Source organism: Girardinichthys multiradiatus, chromosome 12, assembly GCF_021462225.1.
Source record: "Girardinichthys multiradiatus isolate DD_20200921_A chromosome 12, DD_fGirMul_XY1, whole genome shotgun sequence".
NCBI lineage: Eukaryota > Metazoa > Chordata > Actinopteri > Cyprinodontiformes > Goodeidae > Girardinichthys > Girardinichthys multiradiatus.
This window is the reverse complement of record NC_061805.1, coordinates 41,637,779-41,650,103: the sequence shown is the minus strand read 5'-3', so window position 1 is coordinate 41,650,103 and position 12,325 is coordinate 41,637,779. Positions and strand designations below refer to the sequence as shown.

Here is a 12,325-nt window from a genome sequence, read left to right as displayed (position 1 = left end):
GGGCATCTATACCGGATGCCTCCTGGATGCCTCCCTCGGGAGGTGTTTCAGGCACGTCCTACAAGGAGGAAGCCAAGGGTACGGCCCAGGACACGCTGGAGGGACTATGTCTCTCAGCTCGCCTGGGAACACCTTGGGCTCCCCCTGGAGGAGCTGGAGGAGGTGTCTAGGGAGAGGGACGAGAAAGTACTCCTAGACTTGTGCTTCTGTGTTTCTTCTGTCCTTTCAACCACCAGCTCATTGCTTATACTATTTTAACTGGAGGTTTTCTTAAGTTAAAAGAGAGTTCCACCCTTCCACTGTGACCACAAGCTTGCTCAGGTGAGGGATTGCTGCAACATCAATGGCTCAATGCAATGAGCAGTGTTACCATTAATAGATAACTTTTGCACTAAATGATTAAGTAAATTTGACTATGGTGGATTATCTTGTATTGTTAGGAATTATTATCATTTGGATTAAAATGGACAAAATGTAACTGGATCAGAATGTGACTATATGAATGAATTGTATCGGAATGAATTAGATTCTTTTAAACTGCATTTGGACCAAACTTGATTATTTTATTACATATGAATCAGAGCTGCTGTTCAGCCAGCTATATATTTAACTGTAAAGTGCCTTGAGATGCCATTTGTTGTGACCTGGCACAATACAAATAAACTGTATTGAATTGAAATCTAAATATAACAAAATAATAAACAGTACCATGTTAGGAGACAGCAATGAAACTATAAGCACCAATTTTAACCAATTGATAAACACATTAATGTTACAGGTGTCACACAGGAAAATAATCATTGGTAAGGGTACTGACAGAGGCTGCTGGATCAGTTTAAGATTATTTCTCATTTATAATGGTTTCTTAGTGGGGACAAACTCATAAAACTAAATCCCATAAAATATCTCTGTCTTCAGAAGAATGACACAATAGGATGACTTTGCCTTTAGTGGCGTTTTCTGTCTTTAGTGGTGTTTTCTACCTTTAGTGGTGTGTGAACAGCTTATTCCCTGTTCAAGTGAGATGGAGACAGCATGAAGGATCAAAAGACAAAGTATCACAAAGACATCTTTTGAAAGCACTTTAGCCCTTAGAAAACTTTGGCCTTTGGAGGTTTCCTCTTTGTTTATTAGTGTTCCTTCACGAAGGGAAAGAACCAAACAGGCTGACATCAGAGAGAGAGAGAGCAGACAACAAAGGACTGGGCAAGCTAACACAAACATACAATACTGACACAGATACCGACATGTGGAAAAAAGACACCACAAGTCAACATTAACCAGTGGAACAAAGAACATTTACTGCCAGCGGATCACATGATGAAACTTGACATGAAACCGGCAAAACAGCAAACAATCTTCACATAAAAAAAACCCGTTAAACTCTGTATACATTGTTAGAATTAACACAATGTATGGAAACTGTTACCTCTATCACCCCATTGCGTATCTGCTCTCGTTTCAAATGTATAGTATGATTCACACTACTCTGCATGACGAATGAATGGAGCAGCTCCAACTAACAGCAGCCAGACCTACCTTCTGGTTATTCAAGTTATTAGTTATTTGACCACTTGGGGGGCGCTCATAGATCAATTAACATCCATCCCCAGATGGTCAGTTGATTGTTAAATACGGAAATCTATCTATATGATTGGACAGAATCGATAACATATTTCTGAATTAAGTATATATAAACAGCATATATATTATTATATTTATGTCATATTATATTTATATTAAATAAAATGGATCTGTTTGTCTTGTTAAGTGCTTTGACATACCATTTATTGTGAACCTATATAAGAAAAGGAGGGAGGTAGGAACACCAGAGTGTGAGATCTAACTAAAATTGTTAACATAATATATATTAAATACCAACTAGGCCGCATTATCTGTGTCACACATTTTTCAAAGATGTCGGAGGACTCGACGTTCCACAGAATCTGATTAATTTCCTCAAGTTTGGACCTACCTTACAATACACAAAAGTGCAATGCAAGGCAGGAAAGAGTGTGACAATAGCAATCTCTGTTACAGTGGTTCCTTAACATTTTTATCAACAAACGAGAATGTCCAACAGCTCTGTGTTAAAGACATGGTTTTTCCAAAGTTTTAAAAAGTCCTAAGGGGTTTTGGTTGTCTGTTTTTTACTATGTTAACCTAGATTGTCTGTTCTAAACAACTGTGGAACAAAAAGATAGCTGTACCTGAATGCAATAACTCAACAATCATCTAGAGACTAACACATATTGAGCTACATATGCACTAAAATGAAATGAATTTGAATGTAACTGGACTAAATCTTGGTGCATTCATTCAGTCCTGAATTTGATGTCTTTGCTGCATATTTAAAGTCCCCTTAGATGGTTTTTGTGGACTGGCGCCTTATAGCTAAAGTGGAATTGGAGCTCTGCTCAACAAAGACAATATAAATCTCACTAATTCGAAATGCATCCACAGAATAGTACCATAGGCATCAGTAAAGTTAATTAATGCTTTCATGAGAAATTAAAAAGGTGCAAACATTTTGTACTTGGAACTTAAGTGAGAAAGGTTTGAGTCATTTAAGGAGAAGAAAGCTTATGTATAAAGCTTCATAAACTGATCAAAATCTGGTTTAATTGGAAAAATTGAATAAATTCTCATTTTGATTTAAAATAACCTAATATGTTGAGTGTGTCATCATGGTTACCAAACCTAATGAGAGATTTTCATGCCTCACAGCCTTTGCAGCATAATACGAACATCTTAACATCTAACATCTTAGCATTCATCAGGATATCTGATAGCTACATTCAGCTACGTCTATATTGTCTCTGCAAACTCTGAGGGGTGTGTGTGATTTTTTTTTATGCGTGTTCTTTGTGTATCTGAGTGTGTGTAAAGGAATTGCTGTTCATGCTGTTCTCACACCACACGCAACACAGGGGGTCCCTGAGCTCTCAAACAAGGCAATGTTTACTTAAATTACCGTACACACCCAGAGAGAGACGGAAAGGTAGAATAACACACACACACATCCGTACACAAACCAAGAAAGTGAAGCGACAGCGATGAAGAAAACGTAAAGGGCAAATCTGCATGATGAATAAGGTGGAGAAGCTAAAGACAATTAAAACATCTTGAATGATGAGATTATAGCATACATACTTTTTATCATATTGATTTTTTTTTCTTTGTTACTGCTGTCATTGCATTTTATCTCCAGCTGAACTGCTGTTTTTATCACCATATTATTCTGCAAATTACCTGAAGGCTATTTATCTTAGGCCAAGATTTTAGAGAGTATGTTTTTGTCTGTACATGGAAACTTGCAGTCCTTTATCCACTACTAGTGGTATTCCCAAACTCCAGCTGTGTTCTTTCCCTGCTGATGAAGACTACCTGAACTGGGCAAGTAGCAGGCCTCCCAGGGATGACCCACAGATGGAGAAGCCCATGGCAACCACACCGTTCCAGAAGCTGAGCTCTCTGGCTGTCATGTGGTGATCCAGGAGGAAAAGAGGAAACATGGTGACAGCACCCTGTTCACCTATATAAGGAAGAGGACACATGTAAGAGACACAAAAAAGCAAATTTAGAGACACGGTGGGAAAGCAGAGGAAATCAAGCACAAGACAGTAGGATAGTAGCTCTGCTTGCTTGAAAATGTGGTTTTCAGGGTAATCAGTGTATTATGTTGTTTCTGTTTCTCACTAAACTAAGACAATTTTTTATCTACAATCAACATATCAAAGTCAAATACATTGAAGAGGTTGCAGCAGACCGTTTAGCCTGCAAACCAGAAGAACATGGTTTTCCTGAGATGACGGCTGCAGGTTTAAATGAAGCGCATCGATGTGCAGCGTACCTAGGCCTATTCCTGGAAAGTGTCAATAATAGATGCCTGACAAGAAAAAGAATACCCTCAGTCACTTTATCAAACAGGGGCCTAGCACTTTTCCTAAAGCTCAAAAGAGAAAACACAACAAAAAAACACAGAAACTTCTACAGATGAAACAGACCTCACAAAGACCTTTCAGTCAAAATAAAAAGTTTCTGCCAGACAGTACGACTTTCTTCTGTGTGGCGTTGAGTGTGGGGGTAATGTTCTGCGGAACATTACAGTAAAATATTCAGTGGTGCCGACTACACAGCATTATTATATTAATGGAGACTGACTTCAGAAAGACAGTGGGACCAAGGAGCTGCATGAGTGACAGCTTGGTTCCCAGACTGCTGTCAAAGACGACGCAACACAACCGACGACTCACTCACTCAGTCAGCCAGGAGACAAACAAAAATAGAGAAAGAGAAGGAAAAAAAGACAGATGAAACAGACTCCCAGTGATTGGTAGTGCAGAAACAGAATTAGAGTGTCACCGCTGTAACAATGGTGTGACAACCTTCCTGAAACCTGGGGAGAAAACGTGGAATCTCTCTGTAGCAAACGCTCGTCTCTCACTTCTGTCACTCATGTGTTACTGATAGCAGATTACACATGCTCAACAATCAGACGGGACTGAGGGTGCCATGAAGTCTGTCATAAATGTTACTTTAACCAATCAGATAGGACATTTGCCTTCTGACTGACAATTGTGTTTTGTTGTTTGTCTTAAAGATAAAAGTCAGAGACAAAAGAAAGTGAAAAACTGCCACCACTGCAGGTTCAGAAAGGTTTTTTCCATCACAGCAGATCTAATGAACAGAGTGGAGTATGCAGAATAAGCAAAAAGAAAGAGATTAAAATAACAGTACTAGACCTCTGATACTGTACTTATGTAAAATAAATGATACATGATTTACCGGAGAACACCAACAAAAAACCAGCCACAAATACTTTGACAAGAAATGAATTTAAGATTAGTAGAAAATAAATTACTTCCTCACTCTTAAGCATTTAAAACAAATGCTACAATAACATTTTCAATTGACATCAATGTTGATAACTGATTATTTCAGTAATTTTTCAGGTAAAAAAACAAAGCAAATATTCACTGCTTTCAGCTTAAATGCAAGGATTGTACCCCAAATTTGAATGTCTATTGGATGAATATGCTACAAAACTCAAAAATCAAATCTTTTTCCAAACAGTGAATACTGCTAAGCTAACACCACTAATTCTAAGCACTACCATATCCTCATATCCTGTTATCAACATTCTTCTGTATTGTTGTGGGAATAAGACTCAAAATTAGCCATTTTTAGCACCAGCGATGTGTTTAGAAATTTCAGGAGAAAAAGCACAAAGAAAGAAGCTATTTAAAGGTAAAGTGTATTTTCTGCAACATGTCAAGACATGTGTACGTCTTATTACGGCCACAAAAGACTGTTCAACAGCCTAAATTCAGTACTTTGTAGGGCCACCTTTTGCAGCAATCACAGCTGCAAGTTGCTTGGATGAGACTCTATGAGCTAGCCACATCTTGCCACTGGGATTTTGTCCATTCCTCAATTAAATACTGCTCCAGCTTCTTCATGTTGAATGGTTTTTGCTTGTAAAGAGCGATCTACAAGTCTAACCACAGATTCTCAATTGGATTAAGGTCTGGACTTTGTCTAGGCCATTCCAACACAATTAAATGTTATCCCTTAAATGACTTGAGTGTTGCTTTAGCAGTATGCTTTGGGTCATTGTCATGGTGGAAGGTGAACCTCCGCCCCAGTCTAAAGTCACAGGCTGACTGATTCAGGTTTTGCTCAGGAATATCCCTGTATTTAGCTCCATCGGACCAGTTTCCCAGACCTTGCTGCTGAAAAACATCCCCACGGCATTATGCTGCCACCATCATGTTTCACTATGGTGATGTTGTTCTTGGGGTGATGGGATGTGTTGGGTTTGTGCCAGACATAGAGTTTTCCTCGGCGACCAGAAAGTTCAGTTTTGGTCTCATCTGACCAGAGCACCTTCCTCCATACATTCGGGGAGTTGTCCAAATACTAATTGGCAAATGTGTCTTCCTATTTTTAACACGAAGTAATGGATTTTTTCTGGCCATTCTTCCATAAAGCCCGGCTCTATGGCGTGTACGGCTTATTGTGGTCCTATGGACAGATGCCCCAGTCTCTGTGGTGGAACTCTGCAACTCCTTCAGGGTTACCTTTGGTCTCTGCGATGCCTCTCTGATTAATGGCCTCCTTGTCTGGTCTGTGAGTTTTGGTTTGGCGGCCCTCTCTTGGTAGGTTTGTTGTGGTACCATGGGCTTTGTATTTGAAGATGATGGATGTGATGGTGCTCCAGTGGAACATTAAATATTTGAATATTTTTTTATAACCCCACCTTGACTTGTCCATTTTAGCAGGAATTTTATTAGATTTAACAAAGTAAATGGAAAATGGTGGAAGAAGGAAGGGACAGGAAGAAACTGAATAAAAACAGCGTAAAGAGACTAAGTTGATGCTCACACAAAAAAATGAAAGAAGTAAATTAGACAGAAACAGCAATAGGTCTGATGGGAAAATAAAAGTTAAGGGAAAATACTGGTTCAGAAAACGACAATCATACAGTCATGAACAGCAAGACATGAACAAAACATGACACAAGAGAGAAGATGGCCACAGACAGAGGAGCAGGAGGAGGAGGGGAAGCCTAACAGAGACATTATTGGGAGGTTAGCGAGGAGGAAACAGAGGAGGAATGGCAGGCTCAATGAAAACTCTGTTTACAGACAGCACAGACAGACAAAACTATTTACCGTTAAGACGGAGGCAACTATTACGGAGGGGGTTTGTTTCTCCTGGTTATTTAAAAGAATTGTAATGGCGATAGAAAATGTGAGACACATAACAGCATTTGTTTGTTTTTTTTGCAACAAGAACTTGCATTTTAAAAAATATTAGTGTCAAAGTTCCAGACCAAATTCCTAATACCCATTGTTGGTCTACTATTTATGATTTCATTTAAGCTAAAATGAGATGCCATAATTTGGACAGACAATTTCTGAACAATCATGGTCTGTTGTTATTTGCAAATGTAGACTCAACAGACTGTATATAGGAAGTGTATTTTATTTTGGCAAACCGTTTAGTGCCTTATCCACCACACTGCAGGGTGACTTCCCTCCATGTTCTATAACTCACGGTTCCCTGTTGGATACATACAAGTCACACCAGGTCAGAAATGTGAGGAAAAGTTCAAGTGAGTCAACCTAGACAAAATAACTTTATGATTTAGAGTCGAAGGCTTTTTTTAAAATCAAAAAATATATTGGCAACACAACTGTGTCCCTCCAACATACCTTTAATTTTTTTCCAAATAAAATGGTGAAGAAGTTACAACATCTATCCAAATGCTGCCAAAATGTTCATGTTTTAGTCACACATATATGGAGCTAAATTTGGGGCCATAAAGTTTGTTCAAACAAAAACAATTTGAACCTGAAAAATAAAAGTTTGTTCAAAAGAAAAAAACATTTATCTGAAAAATAAAGGTTTGTTCAAAAGAAAAAAATGTTTATCTGAAAAATAAAAGTTTGTTCAAAAGAAAAAAAATTTTATCTGAAAAATAAAGGTTTGTTCAAAAGAAAACAAAATGAACCTGAAAAATAAAAGTTTATTCAAAAGAAAAACATTTGAACCTGAAAGATTATTTTGAACCTCTCCCCAAAAAATTTGAAAACTGGAAAAAAAAGTTTTGCAACTGAAAAACAAAACTGCTGTGAAACTACTTTTCAGATTCAAGTTTTTTTTTTCGAACTTGCAGATTTTTTTTCCGGCTTCAAACTTTTGGCCCTGTTTTGGCGTGGGGGGCGGGGCCTCAGATCACGGGGGTGCAGAATCATGACTGACAGCTCAACACAGCTGCTGAACAACATATTCCCAGCTGTTGCATTCAGGGACCGTGGGAACTGGAAATATCTGTAATACATCATCGATATTCTATATATACGTGATTGGTTTTAAATGATAACATGCTTCATTGATAGAAGCAGCTTACATGAATACACGATGTGCATTTCAGAGGATAAAATATGATCTTGACAGATTTGCACAGCATTTTAAGTTTGTGTTGGAGATTTCCCATGCTCACAACATAAAGCAAACGAATCGCTAAGCTGCGGGAATGAAACCAGACGCAAAACGAGCCGGTATTTTCCGAATATCCCTGCATAATTAAGCCTGGGCTTTTTTTCTGATCTCCGCTCTTCATTGTCAGCTCAGCTGGCCGCCCTGCAGCGCATGTTATGTGTTATAGATCAGCTGTTCGCCAGTGTGCAGCAGAGCTGATTTGCCTGACTGGAGCAGAGGAGAGGTTTGTCCGAACTACCGCACCCTGTTGGCGGTCAGACCTCTCGGGAGTCTCTCCAGTCCCTGGTTCCCAGAAGCGATCAGACTCTATCTAACACTGACTCTTAAGGGAACGACTCTCAAACAGTTTCTAACTTTCAGCTCCTTTAATCTAAATTAGGCAGTCGAATGATTACAGAGATCAGCGCTGAGGCTCCCGTCTCGGACCGTCGCAGTTTGTAAAAGGATGATGAAGAGCCCCGAAAGAAGGTCACATGTAGTTTTATATCTGGCACTCCAATGCAATGGATGTGCCCTCCCTCAGTGATTATCAGTAGACTATGTGTCACCATTGTGGTCTCTATCTGGTAGGTTGTGTAGTAGCGGGTGTCCATCCTTAATCTAAGTGTGCTGTGGCTTTCTAATCCAACCAGTTACAGCCAGCTCCACCATCAAACCCAGTGCCCCAGCCACAGGTCATTCATGACAAACCTTGGGCCATTTATCTTTGTAATGTGTGTCGATGAGTATTATTTTCTAACAAAAAGGAAAAATTAGAATTTATGCTTAATATCACTATGGTATAAGTGGGAAAAACAGCTATGAGTAATATAAATAAAGGTTATCCCTAACAGGTTATGGCAATGTTTAGGGCAAAATGATCCAGCAAAATATCAGCGCCCCAGAAACTGTCGCCTCTTGCGTACTTGATGTCGCGCTTGCCCTGCGTCTGTGCAGGGCGCTGGGCCGGTGGTTCACGGGCTGAAGTTAACCACCGGCCCATTAAAAACTAACCCGTGTCCCTACACACACGCGCGCACACATACACACACATATATGTATACTTATATATACATATATATATGTATGTATATATATAGCAGAGAGATGCACTGTGGACCTCTCTGCTGGATGCCAGACACAAACGGAGATTATATATATATATATATATATATATAAAAAACGGTGGGGAAGTGAACCACCGTCCCACTCAGCCAGCGGTCCACCGGAGATTTCCCCGGTTGACCCGTATGCCAGTTTGCCCCTGGCTGTGAAAATACCGGCTCGTTTTGCATCTGGTTTCATACTGCCGCTTAGTCTTGTGGTTCTTTTGCTAGATGTTGTGAGCATGGGAAATCTCCAACACGGACTAAAATGCTGTGCAAATCTGTCAAGATCATAATTTCTCCTCTGAGATGCACGTCGTGTATTCACGTGAGCAATCACATATATATAGAATATCGATGATGTATTACAGATAAACCCAGTTCCCACGGTCCCTGAATGCAACAGCTGGGAATATGTTGTTCAACCGCTGTGTTGAGCTGTCAGTCATGATTCCGCACCCCCGTGATCTGAGGCCCAGCCCCTCACGCCAAAACAGGGCCAAAAGTTTGAAGCCGGAAAAAAAAATCTGCAAGTTCGAAAAAAAAACTAGAATCTGAAAAGTAGTTTTGAACTTGTTTTTTTTCCAATTTCACATCTGCTTTTTTTTCAGTTGCAAAACTTTTTTTCCAGTTTTCACATTTTTTGGGGGGATGTTCAAAATAATTTTTCAGGTTCAAATGTTTTTCTTTTGAACAAACTTTTATTTTTCAGGTTCAAATTTGTTTCTTTTGAACAAACCTTTATTTTTCTGGTTCAATTTTTTTTCTTTTGAACAAACCTTTATTTTTCAGGTTCAAATTTTTTTTGTTTGAACAAACTTTATGGCCCCAAGTTAGCTCCATACACACAGCCCTCCATTGGGTGCTGGTTTGTTAGGTCTCTAATATACTGCCAACAACATTTCCCCTAAATTCTTCCTCACTGGATAAAGTTCATTATAAATCTTTGGCTTATGAACTATAATTTGAACTGGAAACTTCCCCATCACTATTTTGTCTTGGATTGATATTGTATTAAGCACTGATGCCTGAGCTCAGCGTACCAAATGTAACGTTATCTGTCTTTGGAAACTTTAAGCTGGGTCCTCAGTCTCACTTGTGCTCACTTTTTGTCTTTCAAGCTTTTTTACAGATTTTTCGATTTTATAATAGAAGTTATTGTTACCATCGTGAGGTACCAGCCCAAACACAAATAATACAAAAAGTAGTAAAACTTATCTAACATGCCCTTTAAACCTAAAACCATCCATTGTTTTCTATTTTATACGAGACTGGAATACTGGGCAATGGGTCTAGAAGGGACACTCAGACATCTATATATACAGGGGTTGGACACTGAAACTGAAACACCTGTCATTTTAGTGTGGGAGGTTTCATGGCTAAATTGGACCAGCCTGGTAGCCAGTCTTCATTGATTGCACCAGTAAGAGCAGAGTGTGAAGGTTCAATTAGCAGGGTAAGAGCACAGTTTTGCTCAAAATATTGAAATGCACACAACATTATGGGTGACGTACCAGAGTCCAAAAGAGGACAAATTGTTGGTGCACGTCTTGCTGGCGCATCTGTGACCAAGACAGCAAGTCTTTGTGATGTATCAAGAGCCACGGTATCCAGGGTAATGTCAGCATACCACCAAGAAGGATGAACCACATCCAACAGGATTAACTGTGGACGCAAGAGGAAGCTGTTTGAAAGGGATGTTCGGGTGCTAATCCGGATTGTATCCAAAAAACATAAACCACGGCTGCCCAAATCACGACAGAATTAAATGTGCACCTCAACACTCATGTTTCCACCAGAACTGTCCGTCAGGAGCTCCACAGGGTCAATCTACACAGCCGGGTTGCTATAGCCAAACCTTTGGTCACTCATGCCAATGCCAAACGTCGGTTTCAATGGGGCAAGGAGCGCAAATCTTGGGCTGTGGACAATGTGAAACATGTATTGTTCTCCGATGAGTCCACCTTTACTGTTTTCCCCACATCCGGGAGAGTTACGGTGTGGAGAAGCCCCAAAGAAGCGTACCACCCAGACTGTTGCATGCCCAGAGTGAAGCATGGGGGTGGATCAGTGATGGTTTGGGCTGCCATATCATGGCATTCCCTTGGCCCAATACTTGTGCTAGATGGACGCGTCACTGCCAAGGACTACCGAACCATTCTTGAGGACCCTGTTCATCCAATGGTTCAAACATTGTATCCTGAAGGCAGTGCCGTGTATCAGGATGACAATGCACCAATACACACAGCAAGACTGGTGAAAGATTGGTTTGATGAACATGAAAGTGAAGTTGAACATCTCCCATGGCCTGCACAGTCACCAGATCTAAATATTATTGAGCCACTTTGGGGTGTTTGGGAGGAGCGAGTCAGGAAACGTTTTCCTCCACCAGTATCATGTAGTGACCAGGCCACTATCCTGCAAGAAGATTGGCTTAAAATCCCTCTGACCACTGTGCAGGACTTGTATATGTCATTCCCAAGACAAATTGACGCTGTATTGGCCGCAAAAGGAGGCCCTACACCATACTAATAAATGATTGTGGTCTAAAACCAGGTGTTTCAGTTTCATTGTCCAACCCCTGTACATTTTTCTGTGATCAGGACAATATAGTTCCACATTCAGCCTAAAAATACAATTTGAACAGGTACTGTATGTTCTAACTAAAATCAGGCTTGATAAATAAACTTTTCCTTTACCAACACTTATCTGGAAAGCTAATTGATAAGACAAGTGATTTCAAGGTAATACATTGTATGAATATTAGGCAAATGGGTTTACTGTAGAGCCAATGTGTAGCTGAGTGTGTATGCGTGCAAAGGATTTCCAGGTCTCCTATGGAGTGTAACTGGGGAAAGGGAAAGTTTGAGATGATGGTGCGAGGTCAATGAGGACAGAAGGGTAAGGACCTGACCCTCCTGTGGCAGCTTAAACAAAACAGCTGGCAGAACAGGAGAGATTGTGGAGGACACACAGTCACCCTGCAAAACATTATCACTCTGCAAATAACAGGGTAAATAAATACTGCTTCATACATTAAACATGTGTGAGGACAACGCAGCATGCACGTATACATATAAAGGTCCACAAGGATACACATGCACCCGCATGCACTGTTCAGCTCCTCAAGTTTACTAGGGAAAGCACAAAACCTGCCTATATGCAGTTTCACAGTATCTACTGCCTATTAGACTTTTGTCATACACTTGGACACAAGGAGTTCTTTATGA

At 40.0% G+C, this 12,325-nt stretch overlaps 1 protein-coding gene across 1 annotated transcript in view; it reads right to left on the bottom strand.

Moving 5' to 3' along the window:
• Positions 1-12,325, bottom strand: part of mfsd3 (major facilitator superfamily domain containing 3) — a 43,709-nt gene that overhangs the window by 21,516 nt on the left and 9,868 nt on the right. The window contains exon 3 of the mRNA XM_047381140.1: positions 3,388-3,535. Coding sequence (XP_047237096.1) covers positions 3,388-3,535 — 148 coding nt within the window. The remainder of the gene's footprint in view (positions 1-3,387; positions 3,536-12,325) is intronic.